General features: G+C 38.3%; 1 protein-coding gene across 2 annotated transcripts in view; it reads left to right on the top strand.

Annotated features, from left to right (window-relative positions):
- The window catches only part of SEMA3D (semaphorin 3D), a 139733-nt gene that overhangs the window by 43620 nt on the left and 70496 nt on the right, over nt 1-25617 (top strand). For both annotated transcript variants that reach the window (XM_005148376.3, XM_031048311.2), the window contains exon 3: nt 15232-15392. In XM_005148376.3, coding sequence (XP_005148433.1) covers nt 15232-15392 — 161 coding nt within the window. The remainder of the gene's footprint in view (nt 1-15231; nt 15393-25617) is intronic.

Here is a 25617-nt window from a genome sequence, read left to right as displayed (position 1 = left end):
ATGAATTCTTCCTAAGGACACAATTAAATTATCTTTTTTGGATGGAAGGGTACATGTCTGTGAAATAAAACTGGGGTTGTAACACATTATTTCAGTTTTCTCCAAGAGGGTATTAGTATATTATATGTAAATGAAGCAGGAGTCATTGCCTAAACATTGGCTTCTAGTGCTACTTGAAACACTGGAAACATTCACATGTGGCAGTGGGTATGATTTGGAGTGTGGAGGACACCCACACCTTTGTAGAACATCAGGGACAGTTGAGAGCTGCCCAAGTGTTTCAAATGGCACTGACATTTTATTGTTGTAATTCCCTTATCACTAAGTTGGTATATGAAACTCTTGAAATGTTTTTTTCTTTCTTCTTCCATCTTTGGATCACAAAAGCATGTTTTTCTGAGGAATTTCTTAACCTCCTGTGTACTTCTTGTTGAGAATGTGACTGTCTGAGGGGTTTAAATACAGATATATTTATGTATTGGTGGACAACTTTTTATAGAAATCATCTTTCTTTTTGCTTTGAGTGTACAGCTCACTTCCAGTGTTTACAAGGCACATAGATACATCCCTGATACTGTATTGTTTAGTTAAAGGAAATAATGTCCAGTTTAGTTATGTCAGCAGCCCATCAAGCAGCTAATTCTGCTCTCCGTTTTTCAAACTTAGATCTTTCTATGCTTTGCAGAATTATACTCAGGGTGGTACGATGGGACAGGAGTCTGTAAAACCTTCATTAGAGGTTATGATATGTTTATCATGAGCTTAACACAGGAATTTATTGAGTAAGCATGAGGATATACTATTTAGATTCGTGTGCCACTGTGTGTGCTATTCTGTTGTGTATGCATGTGTTTTAATGTTGTTTGTGTGAGAGAGATTCATAGGGAGAGAGATTCAGAGGAAGAGAGATTAAGGGATCTTGACAACATTTTTATAAATTCAGGAAACAGTTGCACTCATTTAAGCCAATGAATACAGAAACCAAACAACCTGACATGAGTTATGAAAGTTAGCAATAAAACCCTCCTTACATACAGCCAGGCTTTTCACAGCTAGGCCTTTTGAGATAATTCCCAATAGCAACATATACCATATGGTAGTGGCATTTGTTGTGGTTTTGACACTCACAATTAGTGAATTCCTCTCAACTTCAAAAGCATATAGTCTTTGGCAAAATCCTGATGAATGCAGTTGGCAGGTAAGGAAGGGGAGAGAGAAAAATTATTGAGGTCAGCACAGGGAAAAAAGAAATCACTGAAATCTTAGTTTAAAATAGTGGCAGAGACCTGCTGGGAGCGGTTGGGAAAATGCCTGAGCTCATTTAAAAAGACAATGAGTGGATGATTGATATGTAGGCCCTGACCCAAACTTTTATTAGCAACTTTATAAACCTTTCAGTTTGGCTTGAGGGATATAGTTTCCTATCCAGACTTATCCACCTATATCCCTGTAGGGGGAAAAAATCAACAGCAGACAAAATGGCATATAAATCTTAATTTGGAGAGCTGTGATGGAACTGAAAAGCCAAAGGAAAGAGAATATCAGACTTTATTGTACCTTCTCTTGCCTTTTTATTTTTTTTTGGGGGGGGGGGGAAACACATGACTGTTTTTCCTTTTCCACAAATAACAAGAAAAAAGTTACTGCTTTGTTTTCACACTTTTGCGTTGTATATGGTTCAGGTAGTGCTTGTCATAATTAAATCATATTTTTGTTGCTGATAACAGCAGAACAGAAGTCACAACTAATACAGTTGTCAGAATTAAGCTCACCTTCCCTCCTCCCCCACCAGGTATGCCAGCCAAAATAACTTCAGTGTTTCTGAGAATAAGGTGTAGGAGAAATGAACTGTCTTGCCAGTTCCCATAAAAATGTTACAGTCATATCATTGACAAGTCCTGGCATCTCCATTCTTTGGAATTAAGACTCCATGAGAAGATAATAGGGGGCCCTTTTCCTTATTCATGGAAAACTGGCCAAAATTGGCCACATCAGGCAGCTCTGAGCACTTGGTCACACATATGTGTTCATTTGGCTGCTGAAGATGTTGTCTTTGAAGGGAAGGTTTCATCCCTTTCCAAGTGCAATGTGTTTATAGGATGGCATAATATCATCTTCCCAGAACAGCTGAGCATTTGCTCAGGCAGGATTGCTGGAAGCAAGCAGGGCTTTGCCCTGCAGTTACTTCATCTCACAGCTTCAGCCCAGCACACCTCAGCTGAGGTCTAGGAAACTGCTCCTGCAGAGAGTAGGGAGAAGAAAAGGAATGTCAGGTGACAAATGCTGTCTCTCTTCTGGGTAGTAGTCTTTCCCAATATATTGACAGGTACATCTCTACAGATTTTTTGTGTGTGTTTCCAGGTTCTACTTTATAGTGAGAGGCAGAGAATAACCAGACATAAAGGTTGATTGCCCTGTAGGAAAAGAAAAAATAATCAACCTTTTCCAATTTGTGACTATCCTAGATTTTCCAGTAAAAGTGCAAAATCCTAATTGCAGGTTTAAGCCTATTGCTTCACTTTACTTTGACACTTTTCATTGACATGTTAGAAGCAATCTGTGCACTCAAATAATACATTTGTTTGAAGTGTGCACCCTGTTTTCTTGTTTGGGGGGCATGCCCCAGCCCAGGTTTGGAGATTGTCACCAGTGACATATCCACATTGACGTCCACAAACTTATATCATTCCTATACAGGATCGCAGCCATGCCCTAAAAGCGAGCCACACTTGCTGTGACCAGTGGTGATTTGGTCAGAAGACCAGGATCCTGCATTGTGACAGATCACATAGGAAAAGGCAAGATGAAGGCAAACTTTGGCTTATACAACAGGATTTACTTAACACTGTTAAAAAGAACTATGGCAGTAATTTAAATCTAATAAACACAAACATTATTTCAGCTGATTGTTTCTTCTTCACATTGAATGAATTAAGATACAGTCTCACTCCCACTACAGTCATGGCAAGAGTTTTGCTACTGGAGTAAATTGAAGCAGGATCAAATTTCCACTCCTCGCTTTTTTCATCTTAAATACGTAAACTAAAGACATGTGATACTTTCTCTCTGTTGAAGGATGACAGTGCTAAATCATCAGCACCACATGGAAATTAACCATGTTTAAAGATTGTTTAGCTTCATGCAGTGCTTTGCACACATTATTTTCTTTCCCCTAAGAACTATCCATTCTTGCAACATGGTGAAAAAGCAAACAGAGGATAAAGTTTTGGTGCCAGGAATTCTTCTGAAAACTTGACTGGATTAGTACATTTCCTTAATGTTCTAAAAATGATCCTTTGAACATGCTACTTTACAATGTCAAGCATCCTGTTTTCTAAATGATTTTTGCTTTAAACCTGTTTCGTTTTATAACTGATGAGATGCTTAACTGTTGCATCAGAGCAGTTAGTTTGTTCTGTTTCAGTAAAGCTGGCTTGTTTCCCTGTCATGCATCATTTAATTATGCATATAAATTATAGTTACAATTGTATAGCTCCATGAGACTCATTAAAACTGTCTGTGACACTGTGGTAATCCCACTACTCCAATGAGGGTGTTGCACAACTATGAATGGTTGGAACGTGGTAAACTGATGATGTACAAAAAAGCATAGAAATGAGCTTGCATTTCAGCAGCTGTGCTTGCCCTACAGGAAGAGGAAGAAGTCAGTAAATACGTGCTTTTGTGGTAATATCAGCAGCTGTAATTCTGAATGTCTATGAAAATCAAGGAAAATGTGCTGATGGAGGAAGTGCTGCTTTTCTTGAATACCCTTTTTGTTGTTTTCTTTATTTTTGATGATTTCTGATTTCTCAGAAAAATCAATCTGAGATTCCTTTTAGAATAACATAAAATATTTATATGAGAGTTCAGATTCAGGCTTCAGACGATTGTCTAGTTATGAGATAGATTTTTGCCTGTTTTTTCTCAAAAAGGCTTTCTGGAGACAGAGAACGTTGAGACTTACAATCCACCCTAGGTTAAAGATGGATGGGCATTTGCTGTCCATGTGAAGAAAGACTCTTGTATATGCTATAGACTAAGTATAAACTTGAAAGCATTTATTACATTTTAGTAACGGGAAAACCAGAAAGTTTCTTACAGACATTTTTTTCCTTTTTTAAACTAGTGAACTTGGAGGTCAGATCCAACTATATGTTGCATTTTCTGTCGTATAATTATCATATATATAATGTCCTGGAGAGCAGCCTCCCGTCAGTGACATCAACAGTTTACATAGCAGTTGAACTAAGAATAACCTTAGAGAACTGACCCGTATCAACCTCTTAACAGTGTAAACAGCCTGTAGCTCACAACAGTTGTCTTTTTTTCTTGATCACAAAAGAGCCTCAATTGGATAAAAAAAGAATTGTGTTCACAAAATACCAGACTATTCTGCTGAATGTTCACTTGATTAAATCTCAGAAGATGAGAGAAAAAAACAAAGACTTGGTTTTTTTCTTTCTTGGCAAGACTTTGGGAAGAGTGATTGGTCCCTTGTAAAAAGGAGGATGAGACAACATGAGAAAACTACTTGCCTAGAAGAAGAATGTGGGGAAGATATACGATCAGTGGCATCAGCTTCGAAGAGGGTACTTTCAAAAATATTTGTCTAATTGCACTTTACTAAAGACATTTGTAAAGCAAATCCTATTCATAGTAGTTTCAAAGATCCCAACTTTGCTCTCTTTCTATGCCCTAATTTAAGGGCATGATCTTCTTGACATCAGTGCATGTCTAGCAGTGGACATCTGTGGCTGCAGCGCAGGTCCTCGAGTCACATTCTATTTCCCTTTCCTCCCACCCCATTTCTGCTGCTCCATTTATAGATGAGTTCCTCACAGAAGGGCTGAGGGGTGCAGGGGGTATCTGTTCTGTAGTCAAAGTCAGAGATAAATTCACAAAGAGATGTCAGAAAGAGACATAGACAAAATTTCCTTTATCACACCAGAGCTCTATCAGAGAAAGAGGGATTGGCTCACTGTGGTTAAACAGAGACATTTAGACAAGGGTGGGAGTGACAAAGGTTCCCTTTTTCCCACTAATTTGAGAAAAAGGGCTTCTCCTTTGTGATCTAAATTCTGTCTGTCACCGAGAAGTGTTCTGGGTTGTGCCATAGAGTTTGATGGCTAAGAGGTTACTGAAGGCACTGAAACTTTATGCGCAACTTATCTGACAACTCTGGGACAGCTTTACAACTCCCTCTGCATCATCTGTGCACCCTGGATGTCTTTGAAAAATATTTCTCACTATACGTGTAACACAGCAGCATTCTGGGACACCCACTGTTGCCCCAAAATGGATAAATAAATGTAAATATTAATAGTTAAAAAAATTCACCCCCTTCAATATTAAATAATAGATTATATGCTTAGGATTGAGGTAATGATGATGTTGCACATAGCTACCTTTTGCAAACACACATCTATAATATCTCTTGCCCTATAATTTTTAGTTAGTACTGTTCTATCACAATGTTGCCTAGGTCTACAAGGCAGATGTTGGGTCCACCTGCACATCTGTATGTGGGATTCTGAATGTGACAGAAGTTGCGAAGCCAGCTCCAACATATAATGGAATTAATGCAGCTATTCAGTGACTTCATAGGAACTTATCTCCTGTCAATATCAGAAAGTGTACCACTTTGCCATAGGAGATTATTGTGCTAGTCCAAACTATTATAATGTGAATTGAGTTTGTTTTCCTTGTTCAAAGAGGTCCTTCGCTATTGCCAGTACAAAATTATATTGAAAACCTACCTTCATATTACCCAATTGAGTTACCTTGCTACAGTTGAATAAAAATACATCGGGAAAACTGGAAAATCTTTGAAGTTTCCTGAAAATAGTATTTCTGTACATTTAAACTGCATTTTCTTAGAGGATGTCTATACTATGCAGCTACCCCAAATAGTGGCTTAACAGTATTTCCCTATAGTATTGTATCTCTGTACTGCACTTCTGCAGCAATGTAGAGCAGGGCTATTAATTTTTCCCATGTGAACTCAACCAGCAGTCAGGATGGTAGAAATAGCTAAAGTATTAATGTCCCCACTGTCATTATAAAAGTTCTCGTTCCTCGTTCAGAGCATGGGAAAGAAAGATTATCTGACCCATGTCAGAGAGGGAACCCCGCTGCGGGGACAGGAACAAGCAGTTACACGTGGGGAGAGCAAGCAGGAACCTCTTAAAGCAGGTTTGCTGCCAGCAGCGGAAATATCTGTTCCACTGGCAGGTAAATCTGCTCACAGAGGTCCTGCCCTTTTCCTCCTTTCCTGTGCAGGCAATTCTCCCACCACAGCCCCTGCAGCCCCGCCAAATGCTGCTTTTGCTCCCTGTGAAGCAGGTCATGCTGGTGAGCTGGTTATTGTTTCCCAGACCTGGTTTCACCTCTTTTACTGTATCTGCTGTGCCCATCTGAACCTGGCTTGGTTGAGTTGACAAACCAGAAGAGGTTTTTGAAACCAGTTATGAGAAACTTCCTTGCCCTCAGAGGGGCTGTGGGAAGGGTGTTCAAGGACCATCTGCACTTAAGAGATCTTACAGGCTCTCTCAGACATGGTTTCACACCAGCTGAGCCAACATAACAATGTGCAGCTTCTGGAAGGAGGACATCTCCCTCCCTCCTCCCTTTTCCCCAGAATACATATAACCACTTCTTTCCTCCCTCATCTGCTCCCAGTCGCATGTGTCTGCCCTTTGTCTTGCACCAGCTCCAGCTCTCATCAGACTCTTTGGCAAGAATATACGCTGTTAGTAGTTAGGACTTTTTATATCTCATTTAGCTTTACATCCTGATCATATAGCTTGTGAGGACTCTGGTCCCATACTTGAAGAGAAGAATGGCCACCATGGCTTCTTGCTATATATTCAGGTGTAGATCCTCAGCTGATGAAACTGTTGCAGGTCCCAGTGGTTAAACTGGGGGTCTGCCTCCAAGTTTTGATGCAAGTGCAAGTGGGATATGTGTCTGTGGAGCATGCAGAGGGAGGGAAAGGGTGGGATGTACACCTTTTGAATATTTCCATAAAAATCTGTGTTGGTTATGGAAACTAGTTATAACTGGTGTGTAGGTTCTGATTACACTAGTGTGGAAACTGCAAATAGTTTTCAAAAATAGCAATGATAGGCAACAAATCTGGTTTTTTTTTCTTGAAAATAGAGGCACTAATGAAGTAACTAAGAAAGTAAATCTGTTTGGTATTGACTCTCATTTGCAGTCAACTCGCCTTCTTCAGGAATAGCTTATGCTCTCAGTATCTTTCCCAAGGCTGTTAGTGTCAATGTGTTTTTCAGGTCTGTGCCATCTGACACTTATTACAACAGTTGTTCATGGCACTGCAGTTCAAGGTCTCTTATCTTTTAGCATGAAAGCTTTGTCTACTTTGTTATAAACTTCATGCTTATTAGGAAGCTGACAAATATGTTTGAACTTGGTGAGAAAAAAAGTTAAAGTATTATTAAGATAACTGACCATTTTAAAACTGATGCCTTTCATATATAACAGCTGTAGGCTCAGTGGAGCAAGTACTGGTGTCAGATGGACAATCTGAGTAAGCAGGTTTGAGTAAAGTGAGTCAGAGTCTCAAAGGAATCTGTCAGCACCTACCCGTAGTGTCAGAGCAGCTGCCGAACTAAATCCAAGTTTCTGTAGCCAATTATACCTCAGATTTACTTGAGAAAACTCCTTACAGGTTTAAATTCCAGACTCTGAAATCCACACCAAAGTTCTCATTTGCTCCAAATGTGGAAGAGTCCACTTATCTTACTTCCTAATGCTGGAATTTCATTGACAAAGCAAAAACTGACCAAGGATTTAAAAATGTGTCGTGTTATGTACAGCTGCTACCTGATAATGAGGGTGAAGAAATAGCACAACCTGCTGTTGTTTTATCTGGCCACAGATATATAAGCTACAAGTTGTAGCAAAAAGCTCCTCTGTCTGTCCTCAGGATGCTGTGTGCATCTCCAGAGAATATCATGTTCTCAGAAGTTTCTCTGAATCATAGAATCATAGAATAGTTAGGGTTGGAAAGGACCTTAAGATCATTTAGTTCCAACCCCCCTGCCATGGGCAGGGACACCTCACATTAAACCATATCACCCAAGGCTTCATCCAACCTGGCCTTGAAGATGCAGTTAATCAAAAACTGCAGGTACAGGTGCTTGAAAACACTCTAGCCATTTTTGCATTATTCTGAGCAAAGTCAAGCCCAAAATAATGGGTTGGTGCTATTTTGAAGGCAAGTGTAATATGACTAATTTGTTTTGAAAGGAGGGATAGCACTGCATATAATTTTATGAACCATACTTTGATGAGGAGCTATGTGCCTTCAAGTGCTAAATATGATCACTATGTTACATTTTTAACACCTGGATGTACTTGCAAAGTGCATATCTCCACCAAAGCAGGAAAGAAAGAATCCATTGCTTTGGAGTGGAGTGTTTTTATTCATGCAAGTTAATAAAAGTCCTAGATCTCCAAGACAATTCTGATGCTAGACATCTTCTAGGTGCAACCCATCAACGGTGCATTTTGTTCGTGTTGCCTCTTCCTCAGAATTTAAACAAATCTCCACATGTCATTCCTGACAGCTATGCTTTCATGAGGTTCATGACTTTCTGATCACAGATCATATGATTATACACTTAAAGGTAGCTGCAAGGTTTATGAGATGAGATAGTAGAGTAGTTGGAGCAGTAAAACTGATTCACAATCAGTGAGTTTAACTCAGCTTTATAAAATAAGCCAGTCAAACAGGATTTTGCTGATATTTTCAGCTGAAGACTATCATCACTCTCTTGCTTTCTGTGTATTTGGTTGGGTGGTAGATTGGGAGAGACAAAAGGCTGGGAAATGGTTAACCAAGGCATGAATGAAATTATTTCGAGTTGCTCCAAGGCATATGAGAATTGAGATTCTAGGTAGAGAGAGTGAGAGTGGCATAGTTCGTTTAAAGCTTCTGGTTTTGAGGGTCAGTAAATTAATAGGCTGTTTGCAACTATGGAGTTAGTAATGTGTGTTTTCAGAATAGTTTTAGGAACAAGTAAGTTTATAAGTCATCTGCCTCAGAACAGGTAGAGGTTTTGTCAGTTGCTTGGAACTCGGGTCACTGAAAGGTATAAGGAAAACATCTTATGCTCTTAGAGAGCAATATCCTCTCACTGTTGGAATACTTTGAAGAAAATTTGAGTAAGGTTGAAGTGGTTGAAAACAGATTTCAGTTAAATGATTCAGATTAGTTACCCATTACACTGGCTGATGACCTGTGAGAAATGCAGGAAGAAAAGATATGTTTGGTCATGACAATTGAAAGGGATGAAGTAGGAAGGATGAATCCATTGTTTGTATGTTCAGCTTTTCATTTAAAGAGGGGCTTACTATTGAAGCTTGTCAATGTGCCGGGAATTCTTAATGGACAGGTATATATAATGAGATTCCAATCATTATCTATACATCACCAAAGTTCATATGCTTGCCAATCATTTTTATTGAATTACATTTGTCAGGCATATTCCTTAAATATCCACAGTATCACTTGGAAGAAAAAGTGATTTAATTTTGCCTTGGAAACAACAGTGAGTTTGCTTACTTTGGCAGTTTTGCAAGAAAGATAAACTACTTAAGAAAAGGGAACCTGTGCAAATCCTCACTCTTAGGTCTTCTTCAGAAAAACAGCTGTTTCACTCAATACATTTCCAGTTGTGCTGTCTAAAGTTAATTGTTTGGTTTGGCTCTGTGAAGTTTATGAAATAGGCCTTTGCATTTTTTCAGTAATAACATGAGGTCACGAAGCAGCTTTTAATCATCTCAGCAGTAATAACACTTTACAGGTTATTTGTGCAGCTGTTTTCACTATTTGAATTTATTTGCAGCTAAAACACAACTAAAATATACTTTTATAAATATAAGCAAGAATTGTTTAGTTCATACTTTACCTGGGTGCATTTTTGGAGGTAAGCAACTACCTATTTTGTTATACAGTATTACCAGTTTTGCACATTTAAGAAACATTGAATCACACAAAGATAGGACTGTAGCTTGATTATAACCCCGGCTCAGCAATAGATGAACTAAATAATCTGCAGTACTCTCAATGCTTATCTTGCAGAAGCACATCTTTTCATATGAGCATTACTTATAAAAGAAAATCAGACCTCACAGCATGAGGCTGGTTCTTCTTTTTTTTCTCCTTTTTTTCTTCTTTATGGGTGGAGTAGCTATATGAAGATAAGATGATATGTCTTTTCTTGATGAACAGTGTAAAAATTCTCTTCACAGTTCTGCGTCAAGAGAGCTATTGCTTAGTTACAGTTGTCTGTAATGAAGGTCTGAGGAGCATTGTGCATAATTGAGCTACTTTAATTATTTATGATTTTTTTCCAATGTCAACTTCCTTGACTGCAATACCTTTCTGGAGAACAGTTACATCCTAAAAGAGTAACATAGCAACTGAACTCCAAAATGGTGTATAAACGTGGTTTTGGGGGCTACTCAGAAAGAGAACCAAAATTTTGAAGCAATATTGTAAAAGCAGGGAATCATATTTCCTGTATTCCCAGTAATACACAGGCTTTTGGAAAGGCTCTGCTGTTCCACAATGGTGGACTTGGCAATCCTGGAGTAACAGTTGGACTTAATCTTAAAGGTCTTTTCCAATATAGTTGATTCTATGATTCTATGAATATGACATTTTCCTTCAGGCCAAATAAAATTCCTTGTATAGCAATGAGAGCCATGTGACATGCAGAATAAATCACACACACAATCAATCATTGTCCATGGTGAGATGCAGCTAAACAGAATACAACTTGCTTCTTGCAGTATGTCATAGAGACTAGTAGTAGACTGAAGCTATTCTCTTTGCTTTTGTACAAATACATCTGGGATCAAGCAGATCTTTTAAACTCGGAATACTCTAGTAATCAAGTAAATTTCTGTATTTTTGCTATATAGATATTCCTTATCGCAAAAGTTTAGTTGAGGATTAACATAATACCCATGTATTTGTCACAGGTATTTTCCAGTACATGAAAGGACTTACTCCCATCCAGAGGAAAATAATGTGACATTTGTTTTTTTTCACTGTATCTAAAAATTACAGTATTATGTGTATACAGCCTTTAAATTCAGAGTTATTCAAATGTGTTATTAGATGTAGATGTTTCAAAACAGGTTGAGAAGTTCCCTTTCTGCCACTTTTGGCATGGCCTATCATTACAAAAATATCAGTGATTGGCCACAAAGGCAATTCTGAGTCTCGACCGAGTTGTTCCAGGTTGCTGCATGCTTACAGTCACCACATATGTGACTTGAGGCTAAGAAGTCTAAATGTGCTGTATAAATGTAAAGACATATTATCAAAACAGAATGACAGTTTCTCATTCAAAGCATTTATGCCATGGCTCTGCTGCTGGAGGTTATTTAAGTAAGAAATGATCTTGCTGTTGTGAGCCAAGTCTACTGAGATACTTTTCTAAATGAATAAAAGTCACTATTCGAGCTTCCACCACTCAGAAGTGAAATATTAACCCAGAAAGGGAGTTTGCTGAATATTCATTTAGTTGCCAGACTGGAAAATAAAGTATTTAATTTTTAGTAAACCAGCAGATACGCACTGTAAATTTAGCGCTGAACATGTATTCATGAAAAACCATCCCTGTAACTAGCTTTGTTTCTGTGCATTGTGAGAATGCTCTTTCTATAATAGCCTGGCTACAGAGATGCAGTAATTCAAATCAACAGCTTTCTCTAAGATTGAAAACCATTGGGCAAATGTGCTTTTCATAGCAATTTTGTCCAGTATTATATCTCTGGTGATATTAAATATACAGCACCAAAGGGCAATTTCAATCCATAAAATTGGACTGTTTTCCTTTTCTGGAGTAAGAACAATCATTTATTTGGCTGTAATTTAATCAATTCTCTGTTAATATTTACTTGACATTTTTTATCAGATCATGTTTCAGTTTTACTCTTACCAGTGGCTGTGTTCAGGGTCTTTTTTCCAAGCTCTTTTCAATAGTTAGCAAATAACTGACCAAACCTGATTTTTCACCACTTTGCAGCTTGTGTTGACATTTGCATCAGTAAGGAATCAGTGTTCAATGCTGTCATTTCAATCTGGAACATTTTACAAGTGCTTTCCTTATGATGCAGTGAAACAGATGATTGTGCAAGGCACCAGGCAGGGCTCGTTCCCACTTGGCCACTTCAGTCATGAGACAGCTTTTTCCCTCCCTGTTGTAGCTGTCCTAGGTGGCTCTTTACTGAGAAATACAAGAAGTGTTAAGCACAATATGACAAATGTCCATTTGGGATGGTCATTACAGAGATCATTCCTTCTGAATAGGAAGAAAATGAGAAGTGGAGAACAGACCCGGTCATCTCCTTTTAGGTATGTGGGGAATTATGTCTACATATTTTTGGTGACCAACACACTTGCAAAGGTCCATGGACTGCATGACTCTAAGCAGTGAAAGTGCTTTAGAGCATTTGCACAAGTGTATCATTTATCCTTACTTGGATCAGATTCCTGTGGCTGGAGATGAGAAGGAATTTTCCCTCATATTCTCTGTCTTACTCATGTCCCATGGGTAAGCACTGTGATATAACTGGAAGCTTGTCATCAGAAGAGATTTAAAAGAAGCAGGGTGATATGGATTGTTGAAATACAGTAGCCCGTGAAATTCATGATAATCTCTCCTGTTTATTGGTGTTAATGACACGAATGACTGATTATTAGATATTGTGATCCTGTATTCCTCGTCTTACCTCCATCCTATGTACTAACCGGAACACAGAACTGTTAAATAGGGATTTAATATAGAGTGCAGAATTTATAAAGCTTTTGTTATATACAGTAAAGCAGATAACCTAGTAATGCAGCCAGCTCTTATGTCATGGGTGGAGAAGAGAAAGATGTTTGCTCAGAAATTATGTGCTCCAGCAGTGCTCAGCTGTACTTTAGAAATCAGCTGAAAAGAATTTGAGTAATCCCTGGGAGCTAAAACCTGTGATCAGCACCAGAGAACCTTTTCCTAGCAAACAGCTCTGTCATAACCATTAACAAGGATTTCCAGTCACAGAAAAAGGAAGGGAGGAGGTTTCTACAGAGAATATCTAATGAAGAAACATCTACATCACACACAAGAAACAAATAGTTTCACTAGAAGTGGCTGTCCTTTAAGAGAGAACACAGTAAAGATGAGGGTCAGGAGGAGTAGATCTTTATTTCTTTTTGGGTGATAGCAAACTAATGGAGAGAGCAAAGCTTCAGATCTTTTGTGTTCTGAGGGTATTTCTTTTTCCTTTTAAAATTTGTATTTATTTATTACACTGGCTTGGCTGTTCTTCAGCCAGCTATTCATCAGCCAGCTCTAGTGTAAAAACTAGTTTGGATGGGACTTTGGTTAGCATGATTCTATAATAACCCTAAGTTGTTCTGAAGTGATCTTGCTGTTAATTAATAAGCAGGTCTTTTAAAGTGTTACTACTTTAGGAAAAATCCCCTGATGTTACCTTCAGAAAAGATATGTGAGAAAGGGCAGTGCTGGTGTAAGGTAATGTAGTTCTTAATGTCGGATTTGATTTTTTCAATGTGGAGTAAGATTTAATTTCAAAGTACTGCCAAATAAATCTCACCTAGGGGAATAGGAGCTGCAATACAAGACAATCTGTTTTCAGACTGTACCGTAACAACATTCAGCAGTGAGCCAGACAAAACCACACAAGCTTAAGTAGAACTGACTGAGCCAAAAAGAATTGTCATTATTATATGTTAGGTAGTCAGATTAGTAATGATAAAATATTTTTTTCTCCCATGGTGCTGTTTGTTAGCCAGTGATAGGGGTTAATCTTTGCTTTGCCTGTCACGTGCTTCGGGAGAGACCTTGAATAAAAAAGTTTTGGCTTGGTTTGGGGTTGTTTTGGTGTTTTGGCTTATTTTTTTTTTCCCCCTTTTAATTTCATTCAGGAGTTTCTCTGCAAAATACTATCCCTGGTTTTGATCATGATCAGGAAGTGTAAATAACTTGTGCTGTAATTCTGGCTTCTCTAACAGGAAGGATACATTGTCCACTGCCAGGAAGGTGGAAATAACCATAATTTTATGTTCAGTTAAGCACAGAATTTGCATTTCTGTCCAAAGATTTCTGAATAGTTTAGCTTGGAGAGTTTGCTTGTGGAAGAGTTGATTCATATGTTTAATTTCATTCTCCCCAAATTAGTTACTACCCAAGAAGACTAAACTCTTGTTGTGCTTTTTTCTATGTGTTTGTGCCTTCATCCTGAATTAAGTCCACAAAGTATTCATTATACAAAAAGTTATGAGCTTTTTCCTTTGCAGGTTTTTAGCATTTATACAGAAGAAGCATAGATTCTTTCATTAGTTTCATAGAGAAGTATGTTTTTCTTAATTACCTTTTGGAAGAGATTGGAAGCCACTATTAAATCATAGGAAAACTTAAGTGTCAAATTTGTGCTTTTAATAGGGAAAAGTTCTGCAGAGAGGGCAAGGATGCAGAAACACCCATCCACAGCCACCTCTGTAAGGAAAGTAAAGACCTCTAGATTTTAGAGGCGTTGCTATTGGATGCTCTGCTTAACCTGCCTCCCTATTGCCTTCATTTCATTACTGTGCCCTAGGGATATACTGCTCAATGTCTGTTGATTCTGATCTCAATTGAAATTATAGTAATTGAAAATTTAATTGTAGCAAATCTCTATATTGTCACCAGAATTTAATACCAGATAATGGACAAATTGAACCTCGTATTGAACTTCCTATATATCTTATGGTTGCAAACTTCTTCCAGTTCTTCTTGACTATATCTACTTGTATGTATGTATATTATTTATATATATACACTAATGTATATATGCTTATTTATTCCTATACTTTATTAAACATAGGAGTTATTTATATCTATATATATATTTGTTTCTATGTTCTGATGAACTTCTAATTCACTTATGTCTTAGAGATAATTTATTAAGAAAATTTCATACAGAAAGAAGTTTTCTGAAATTAAATATCACCCAATTTGGAAATAAAAAACCCTAAAGAAAATCAAGATTAACAGCAATTTTATTATGACCCTGGAAAGACATCCTCTAAGGCTGCAGTTATCTCACCAGCATACTCCATGCTGGTTGCATATATTTATAAAAGACACCAATGAGTCATATGTAAACATTTTGATTATAAAGATTTTTTCCTTTTTCCCACAGACTTGCTACTTTCAAACAGCTGCATCCCATTCCTGGGCTCAGCTGAGGGGCTTGATTTTCGAACCCTGCTGCTAGATGAGGAGAGGAGCCGGCTGCTGATTGGAGCTAAAGACCATATCTTCCTGCTGAACTTGGTTGATTTAAACAAAAATGTAAAGAAGGTCAGTTTATTTTCTACAGAGTTCATCTCATAAATTCAGTTTTGTTCTCTTTTCTCTCTTTTTCCTTCACTGTCAGATTCATTGTGCAGTGCTGTGTACCGGTATTTCATAATTTCACCTACCACAGTTATATAGATTATTTTAAATCAATTTAATTTTTCATGTTCTATGACCTTCTGTGAGAGTGATTTCCTGCAAAAGATAACCTACCTGGAGAATCCCTACAGTGTGTGAAAATAGTATCAAAATATCAGCAAATAGACAAAAATGTAGCTGAATTTTCTTGTTTTCTCTATTCATGGTCACCCATCTCAAATAGAAGACAAGCTGAGAAAGTTGTGTCTGTTCAGCCTGGAGAAGAGAAGGCTGCATGGAGACCTCATAGCAGCCTTCCAGTATCTGAAGGAGGCCTACAGGGATGCTGGTGAGGGACTATTCATTAGGGATTGTAGTGACAGGACAAGGGGTAACGGGTTGAAACATAGACAGCAGAGGTTTAGATTGGATATAAGGAAGAAATTCTTTACTGTTAGGGTGGTGAGGCACTGGAATGAGTTGCCCAGGGAGGCTGTGAATGCTCCATCCCTGGCGGTGTTAAAGGCCAGGTGGATGAAGCCTTGGGTGATATGGTTTAGTGTGAGGTGTCCCTGCCCATGGCAGGGGGGTTGGAACTAGATGATTTTAAGGTCCTTTCCAACCCTAACTATTCTATGAATGTAAGATAACTGAAGACAGCTCTTTGCTTGCTTCTTGGCATCACTAGGGTTACTTTACTGTGACATTAAACAGAGAAGAGACAATTTGGATGGTTTAAATTATAGTAAAAATGTTAGGGTCAATTTTAATATTAACATTTGTATTAATATCTAGAATTACTAGTGATAGGAGAAGCTTCCAAAGGGGTCTACTGTATTCCCTTGCCCATGCCCCGTGACAGCATGTTAGCTGCCGATAATAGACTGACAATCTAGCGTTCAGTATTTCTAGCAGACATGATGAACTGGAGCTTTTGTAAGCATAATTGACTGCTCCGTGTGAAAACCAGATGCTTGTACAGGAACACACATGAAAACTGCTTTCCTGTTTGTTCCAGATAGGCTACTTACTGAAGAAAATTTGAATTCTCAGCTGTGTTTGAGATATTTTCTTTAAGTAGCAGAAGGAGGTTTTAAATTACTGTGTTCTGCTCTCCGCTCTGAAGAGGCAACTGACCCTGGATTAATGCAACTGCAGTACAGGGTCTTAGCAAGTGTGACAACAAAATATTTTGTCCCACATGTTTGAGCCAAACACTTGCTGTTTCTGTAAAGGACAGATGAAGTACCAGGCTGAATATCTTATTTCTTATTTTAACTTCTGCAATGCTCTGTATGCCACTTTCAGGAAATTTCTTCCCTGGGATGCTTTATCAAACATTCCCCTCTCATCTGCCATCTCAGTAATTTGCTCAAAACCCAGAACCTCCTCAAGATGTTGCATTAATAATAGCATTATTCATATTGAAGATTTTCAAATTGCAGATTGATTTCTGGCATAGGCTTTCTGTAGGAAACATATCTTGTGTGTGTGTGTGAAAAGCAGATTTCTGTTTCTGCGGGATGCTGCTTACCTCCTGAGAGATGCTGAGTGCTGTCACCTCCTGTTATGTTCAGCAGGGCTTGATAGGTTTAGAGATTCCTGGAGGTGGTAACACCCTGTGTGATCTGCCCCTCTGTCCAAGCTGGTAACATTTTCCTTTTAGCCAAACCACCACTGATCATTATGGATGTTGTGCTTTCCAGGAAGAGCAGAATACAGACTGAGCCAGGAGAATTAGATAGTTACAATCAGACAGTGCCTTCTAATATAAATATTGTGGAGCAAAAACTCACTTCACATTGAAATGAAAGCTTGCATTTGGTAAGCTGATTGGAGAATGCATGCCTACATATTTGTGGTAACCTGAAAGAAGGGAATAAAATCCATAACCAGTAGCATATCTGGACTAAAGAAATGATTGTCTGCAGGTTCAAATACTCCTGCTTCTTAATTTAACTGTTCATGTCATCTTTAACTTTTCAGACAAAACACTGAGGAAAAAAGTATTTAAATAGCTAAAACTGACTGAAAAGCTCTGCAAAGCATCCTGGTGTGCTGATTTTGAAGATCTCTGTGAGCATTCAGCAACTGTAAACTTCTCTTATTAGGTCAAAGCTAGGTAACATGAGATGATAGCACACAAACATTTCTCTGTGCTGTGATGGTAGAAACTTGTCCTTGGAGGGAACAGATGAGATGAAGGAGGTTATGTTATAAATCTCAGTCCCTGACGAGGTTTCAATGCTAAAGGATACTCTCCAGTAGCAGGGAAGTGTCAGAAAGTAGTGTTTGCCGGCGCTGTGTTTAGACTGACCGTGGTTTGGGTTGGCGTCAGGCCAGGCAGCTCGCTTCCAGGCTTTCCCGGTGCAAGGAAACCACACATGTTGGGACTACAGGGGTCTGAAGTGTGTCCTTTGTACTCTGGAGTAAGAGTTGTCTGTAAAAGAAATCTGTTTGTGCACAGCCACTAAAAATGAGAAGTAATTGATTAGAATGTTAAATTTCTACATATAAGTGATGTTTTTAATGCCTTTGAGGAAGGAGGGTTAAAAGAGAGCAAGTTGAGGGTGTAAGAGAGTTGTAAGAACTTTGAAATTAGAATGCAGGATTGTGCTTAGTTTGTGGGTTTCTTTCTTTAAAACAAAACTGAACATTAACTGTAGAATGCTCTATGCTGGTGCAGATTACTTTATAAAAAGTCTCACTTTCAGATATTTGTCATATTAGGAACCATAATACCTCAAAAAGCCAACCAGTTTCTGTCATAAAATACTCATTTGTGAATCAAATTACTTGGCAAGATTATACTGGAGAGTCTGATGCTTTGAGACATTTCTGGAATGGTATTCAAAGAACATCCAAAGCATTGTATCCTGCTCCCTTCTCTAATGTATACATATATATAATTTAATAACTTCCTTTTTGCAACCTAATCATTTACCTAAATTAGTTAATTTAACTTAGATATATTAAGTTATGGCTTTATTTCCTGGTGTATTTTTCCTGATGAAATAAATCAGTAGTTCTCCTGGAGTTCCAATTTCTTAAATCATTGTATTTTTTTATTCAATTTATTTTGTAATTGGTTGAAACTTTCGTTAGCTGGCAGCTTGAAAAACATCCATCCAATTTCCAGTGCTTGCAAACCTCGTTATAAAAGAACAGTAAGTAGCATAGTATAATAGGAAAATTCTCCAGAACAAAAGACAGATACAGAAAGCTAAAATGGTTGCACCCTACAAATATCTAAAGCTTAGTGAAGGATAATCATCCCTCTGTAACAAGGATATAATTTCTGTGGAGCTGTTGTGAACAGAAGCCTTTAGCTCCTATTGGAGGAATGGGACTATCAAATGCCATAGTCTTTTCTTGAAAGATCCTTAGATGCCTGACAAGTGTTGTAAGCTATTTGTAAACTGAAAGATGTGTGTTTCCTTCATATGAGCAAAATAAAGATGTTCAGCAAAAGAAAGTAGGAAAGAGCAGCAACCTACAGTTATCAGGGCATTGTAAATGTGGAAAACAAATCTGAAGACAGCTATGCCATAACTGGTAGAAGTGTAGTGTAAAACAAACATCTTGAATAGCATGAGAGGCTGAAAAGCAGGAGAAGAAATTCTATAGGAATCCTAAGCTCTGGGATACTACTGGGAAGATTACTTTGATACATAGAGTTTTCTTGTGAGTTTGCTTAAAGCCTTTGTTATTTTACTCCTTAAACTAAGTACAGAATCTTGTCAGCTGGGTAAACACTTAAGAAATAGCTGCAAAGAAATGGTGCACCCTTCTCTGAGTCCTGTGCTTGCTAGCGGTGCACATGGGGTTATATGTCAGCACTATTATCACTGTGTAATCCACAGCACGACCCACCCATCTCTGCAGGAATAGGAATGCTATCAAGGGCTGACAAGTTTTTGAAAACCTGCCAACCTGCAGGAGCTGTCAGTGCTAGAAGACACAGCTACATGTGGGCCAAATAGATAAACATGTCAGAGCCCCAGTAGCAGCTTTGGGACAAGCTGTTTTCATCTGCCCCTCTGTGTATTGGCACAGGGTCACAAATTGTCATCGCTTGGAGCATCCTTAGTTTGTAGTTGCTACTAGTTTTTGGCATTTCCAGGTGCAGTTGCCTTGTGGCATCCTTGAATGGTCTCTTGTATTGATCTTTATCTGTATTTCACAGAAAAGCCACAGCAAAAGCCACATATGTGTATATATATATATCAGCTGGGTAAATGTTTAAGAAGTAGCTGCAAAGAAATTTTGCACCTTTCTAACTTCAGTGCAACAGTCCAAGTGGGGTTATATGTCAGCACTATTATCTCTGCAGGAAGGGGAGCGTATATACAAATACATATGCATATTTATGTAGAACAGCAGCCTTGAGATAAAGGGGTTGAATTTTACCTTCATTGCTCTGGGAAACCTCCTGTCAGTTTGTGTAAGCATGGTCTCAATTAGGAATGAACCCAGTGGGAATTTAACCCTGTACTGAAGGAAGCCTTTGGTTTTTGTCATCAAGGAATACATAGAGTCTGAGATACTTACTGCAGCCTTGAAATACAATAATACCAAGCTTGGTACTCCCTAAACAAATATGTGCTGCTTATTCTTTAAGTCAAAGGACTTAACTGTCTGCCAGTCAGCAAAGCTGTAAGCTGTCTGAAATGAAACTTTCCTGACTTGTCAGAAGAAAAAGGCTCACCAGAAAACGTCATTGAAGGCCAAAGAGTCACATAGAAACCATGGGGGGCATGTAACTGCGCAAGTCTAGAATAAACCCAGTACAACTGGAGGAGGCTGGTCATGAGTCCAACTGGAATCACATTTGGTTTATGCTGTCTCTTTGAGTAGAAATTCTAAGAAACTCATTGAAGTGAGGCTGAGGTTTGTCAGAATCATGGTTTGACCCTCTGTACATGGGGAATTATTTCCCAGGTGTAAATTCATACTGATGGCCCTAGTTTTGAAATGAACTTTAAAGGATGTTGCAGTTGTTACAACACTCATTTCCACCTATTACAGTATTCACCTGCCACAATTATTAGAAATACATGCCAACTTATCCATCATTTATAATAAAATTACTGATTTTACTAGGTATCCATACACTTTAGTGTCCTGTCCCCAGAATGTTTAGCAGTGGGCACTCATAGAGTACAAAGCAGCTGTAATGGTGCTTCAAGTTAAGGACTTCTAGATACAGAGGTGATAACTTTGTGCTTGCTAGCCCTATGAGGGCTCCTACCGTTGAGCTATTTAACTCTTGTTTTGAACCTCTGAAAACCTTTTGGAGTCCGTAAAATTGTTTGACAGACTTAAATTTAGGCACCTGTGTAGACAAGGCGGAAGCTTTTCAACAGTGTTTACAGACACAAAACAACAAACAGGGACAAGATGTAAAGAAAACAGAATGACAGCAGTCCTAGGTGGAAGAGAGTGTCTCTGTTATTTCCTATTGTATTGTTGCCATAAATTGTTTCCATAAACATCCGCTGTCATTTTTGTATTTTACCCATATGTTCAGCTATAAAGAATAGCCAGTATCCTGCTCTCTGAAAATATTTGCTCATATCTGGCTTTGACTTTTTCAAAGGTAGTATTTGTCTTCAGTCTGAAGTGATAAACATGCCAGAAGCAATGCCATTTACCCTAAAAATCCTGGTGCACAGTTTTCTTTCAGGAGAAACAGGCAGTAGTCAAGTTCACTGTGGTTTCATTGTGGAAAATTAAGTGTAAAAGCACTGGAGCCTTTCAAAATTTAATCCAGTGTAAATAAAATCAGCATCTGGTCTATTTTCTTTAAGCTTTCACATATGTTCATAACAAACACATGAAAATGTGCTTTTCTGAGAACCTGTAAGTAGTGGAAGAATTTGACTACTACTTATTTTGTGTTGGAAAGTGTATCACAGTTGAAGAGGAGAGCAGTGGCGTGGGGAGATCTTGCTTTGTCCCATGCAGTATAAAAAGCCCATTTGGTTCCAATAAGTTTCACTCTTAACAGCCACCTACTAATTTTAAACTACTAAAAGTCTGAATCTGTCATTCAAATACACAGTTGTTAATTCCCTCTGAATTCCAGTGCATTTTACTCAGTTTGACAGCACTGTGAAAATAAAGAATCCCATACACTGGCACTTCCTGCAGTGTTGCAAATCACTCTGAAACGATCCTCCTATCCTCTCCTCCCTCTGCTCCCCATGCTATACCAAATTATGTCTTTCAGAGATCCAATTTACTGCTGTTGTGAAATAAGTGCAGTTGGAAATTCTGGTCAGTTCTTTCTCTGGATGTATATTTCAGGTATGGGAATTAGTACAGCAGGTGTAGGTATACCTGTTGGAAGAATGAAGTTCTGTGGTAGACATAAAAGGGACTTAGGAGTACATTCCTGGCTTTTAGGGATTTCTAAATATTTCTAAGAGTTGGCTAAACCATGACAAAAGTGTTAAGAAAGCTAGGTGAAAAAATCTAGCTCTAAAGACAGCCTGGTTAGGCTTCAGATACAGAGAGAAATTCAGATAAGGATCTTGGATGTATTCTCTTCCTTTGCTGGTGACTCTAAAATACTGAATTCCAGCTTACATTAAGTACAGGGAGAGCCAGTTACAAGAACTGCTTTGGGTAACCTTCCTCCTAGGTTTTGTATATGAGAACAATTTGTCCAGTTCCCCAGGCAGTGGACTTCCCAATACCACACACATGAATGCAACAGATGTGAGGTATTTAGAGCGCAACTGGTATGCATGCATGGTATGCTAAAATCAGCTAATTTTCAGAATTAAAATACTCTGTTTTCAGCAAAATAATACTAAAAAGCATTAAATTCTTTTCAGGGCTTGTTGGGAAATTCAATGAATTTCTAGTGTTTGCAGTAGTTTTCAGTGAAGTGACTTGGGGTCAGTATACAGAAGTGACAAATGTCCTAGTTCTCAGGCAGTAATCCACCAACACCCACTCTTATGTTACTGGGGTGTGATATTTGTGATATTGTCTTATGCAGCAGCGTAACTGTCTTACTGGATCACTGTCATATCTTTCCTCAATGCTCTTTGATCCTACTGGTTTTCTTTGCTCTTCATTTTTCAGCTGTGAATTACTAAGTTCTTCAGTTGTTTTTTTTTGTTGTTGTTTTTTTTTTTTTTTTTAAAAAAAGTTACATTATTGTCATTTTACTGGTGGGAAAATTGTGGCCTGTCACATATAGTAGGGCAATAGCAAAACTGGGATTAGGCTATCTCCTGGTTTACTTTAGTGTTTTTGGATCATGTTGCCCTCTTTCCTGTACCCACTTTATGGTCACAATTGAGCTAACTCATGAATCCTTTTTTATTTCTCCACACAGGGGAGTAATTTCTCAGGGAGGACAGTTTCCCAGGGGGAGTATATTGCATATGCCAGTGTGACAATGGGTTTACAGCTCTCTCTGGCTTTGTTCTTTGGAAGCGGGATTTGGGACTGTCATATGGGGAATTCACTCATACTAATGAACTTAAGCTTCTGAATTATGGTCTACATGAGTCACAAAGCCTTAACAAGACATTTTGATGCCTAGGAAGCCATAATTTTATTGCATGCCTTCCCTCAAGCATCAATATAACAAATAGCTGGTTCATAGAATAAAACAAGGGATGAAAACAGCCTTTCTCTTGCTGCATCAAGCAGCTGGTTTAGGTCAGTGTATTTTCCCTAAGTGCTTCTAGCACCTCTTATTCCTTCAAAGTAAGAAGGAAGCAATTCCTTTCTTCACAGGACTAAAATTCAGAGAGTGAGTGTTATGAGGCATGCTGATCAGCTGATACCCTTCACTCCAGACAGGCACACATCCTGCTGGTGCTACATGTTCCACTAAAGAAACACTCTGGAATTTCTCGTACCAGAGACTGTACTGATAGAGAAGTGCTGGAGCATGTGTGCAGCATCAGGCACGTGAGAGACTCCAGCGAAGCCCCACGGGCTGCTGAAAGCCATCAACCTCAATGGGACACTCAAGTGCTTGCTGCTGGCATGAGTGTGACTCTCCTGGGGACAAGAAACTGGAAGGTGTCACATTGGTCAATTGGTCTCACTCACTGCTATCACCAGCAACTACCTCATGTAGCAGTTATTCCATTTGTAACCTGGTCCAAATTTGCTGCAAGGGGCCTTGGGAGACTTCACACAACTTCTTTAGCTATGCTGCTGCCATAGACTAGAACTTCATTACTCTGATCGTTGAAAACTACAATCTATATTTATTTATGACCAGTTTATACCCATTTCCTCTGACTGTTTATAATTCTGGTCTTCAAAGCCCTTTGATTCTTCCTGCTTAATATTACCAGTCTTCATTCGTATTACCGATGCTTCCCACCTTTGTGTCACCTGCCTGTATTGTTGCAGAGTGCTGGGGTTTTGCCGAGGCTCCTGAAGGTTATACGAAATAGGATGAGCTCTGAATATTTCTTGAGGCCTTCATTAGCAACTTCCTGTTGGAAGTTCTTGCAGACCATTTTTTCTTGTAATAATGCTTATTTTTGCCAGCTACGAAAATCAATTTCCATATGGCAACTGATGGAGAGAAGCTCTGCCACATTAATGTAGTATGCAATTCAGGTATGTTACTAAAGAAAAATACAATATTGGAGTGGAATACCAGCTTTTTGGCAAGTTATATTGTCTTTTGTATCATATTATATTTTCATGGGAAACTTGTTCATTCCCTAACGAAAAAGTTATTTTAAATCTTTGCAAAGAGATAAAATAGGACCAATAGGCCTGAAATTTGCTTAGATATCTAGTGTTCCTCCTCTTTTGTACTCTGACAATATATTTTCCACTCCTTTGGTGAAGTCCTGCATCACCTCAGATTTAGTAACTTCATTAGTAATGAATTCTCAGGACAAGTGTACTTTCATAAATATTTTCTTTGGAATCAGATTTCACTGTTTTATTCTCAAGACATCACTTCTAAGGATTTATGATTTTAAGTGTTAGCCTAGAAACAAAGGATAGATACAGAAAGATGAGTAAAATACTCTCTTGTAACAGGTATTGTTATGGTATTTAGGCTGAGAAAGCTGGGGCTGTTCAGGCTGGAGAAAAGAGGGTTGCGTGGAGACCTCATAGGAGCCTTCCAGTATCTGAAGGGGGCTAATAAAGATGCTGGGGAGGGAGTCTTCATTAGGGACTTTTACATAAGGGTCGTGAGGCACTGGAATGGGTTGCCCAGGGAAGTTGTGAATGCTCCATCCTTGGCGGTGTTCAAGGCCAGGCTGGACAGAGCCTTGGGTGACATGTGTTAGTGTGAAGTGCCCTGCCTATGACAGGGGGGTTGGAACTGGATGATCCTAAGGTCCTTTCCAACCCTAATTATTCTGTGGTTCTATGATTCTATGATTGTGAATTCATGACAGATGGCACCTGAAATGAAACTCTTGTAAATAAACCAGCTATTATTTATACATACATATAATGATATAGTATCTGTGTATCAATATATGCATGTAAATAACATTATTTTTTAAAAATATTTAATTTTCTCTTTCTTTTCATATTTGGAGAAAAAAAAAATGTTGCTTTTAAAAATTACTCTGCTCCTGATCTGAAAAGGACCTTTGTGGTTCTTAATGTTTTGTTTTAATCAGAAATCAATTTCCAGTTGCCCTTTAAAGTGATACCTTATCTGTCCTACTCGTATGTACTACTTAATTTTGTACTCTGGGGAGGCTTTCATTCACTCTGCTGTCAGAGAACTTATTAACTTGCCTTTATTAGGAGATTTTAATTTCTTTCCTGCTTCTAAATTTAAGAAAATATTTGTAGACATTTAAAAGTAATGGTAAGATTGTTTGGTTTGTTTTGTTTTTAAATTAGGCTATGAAGATAAAATTATGACAGTTGCCAACCTTTGGAATTTTGATACAGGTATTTTGCAAGAAAAATAAATTAAAGATTAAGAGAAGAAAATAATCCTACTTAAGTATATAGTTTCTTTATTTCAGTTGGTTTCATACTTTCCTTAAATCCAGCGACTCCACCTCCTATTTGAAGATTTCTCCAGATGTTTGGAATACAAATGTAGCCATGAAATACATATATAATTTGTGCTGTTTGTGACATGGAATCAATGTAATTTTACATGTCAGTGGTCTTGTTATCATGA

This window comes from Melopsittacus undulatus, chromosome 5, assembly GCF_012275295.1.
Source record: "Melopsittacus undulatus isolate bMelUnd1 chromosome 5, bMelUnd1.mat.Z, whole genome shotgun sequence".
NCBI classification, from domain to species: Eukaryota; Metazoa; Chordata; class Aves; order Psittaciformes; family Psittaculidae; genus Melopsittacus; species Melopsittacus undulatus.
Note: the sequence above shows the minus strand (reverse complement) of the source record. Positions and strands in the feature narration are given on the sequence as shown.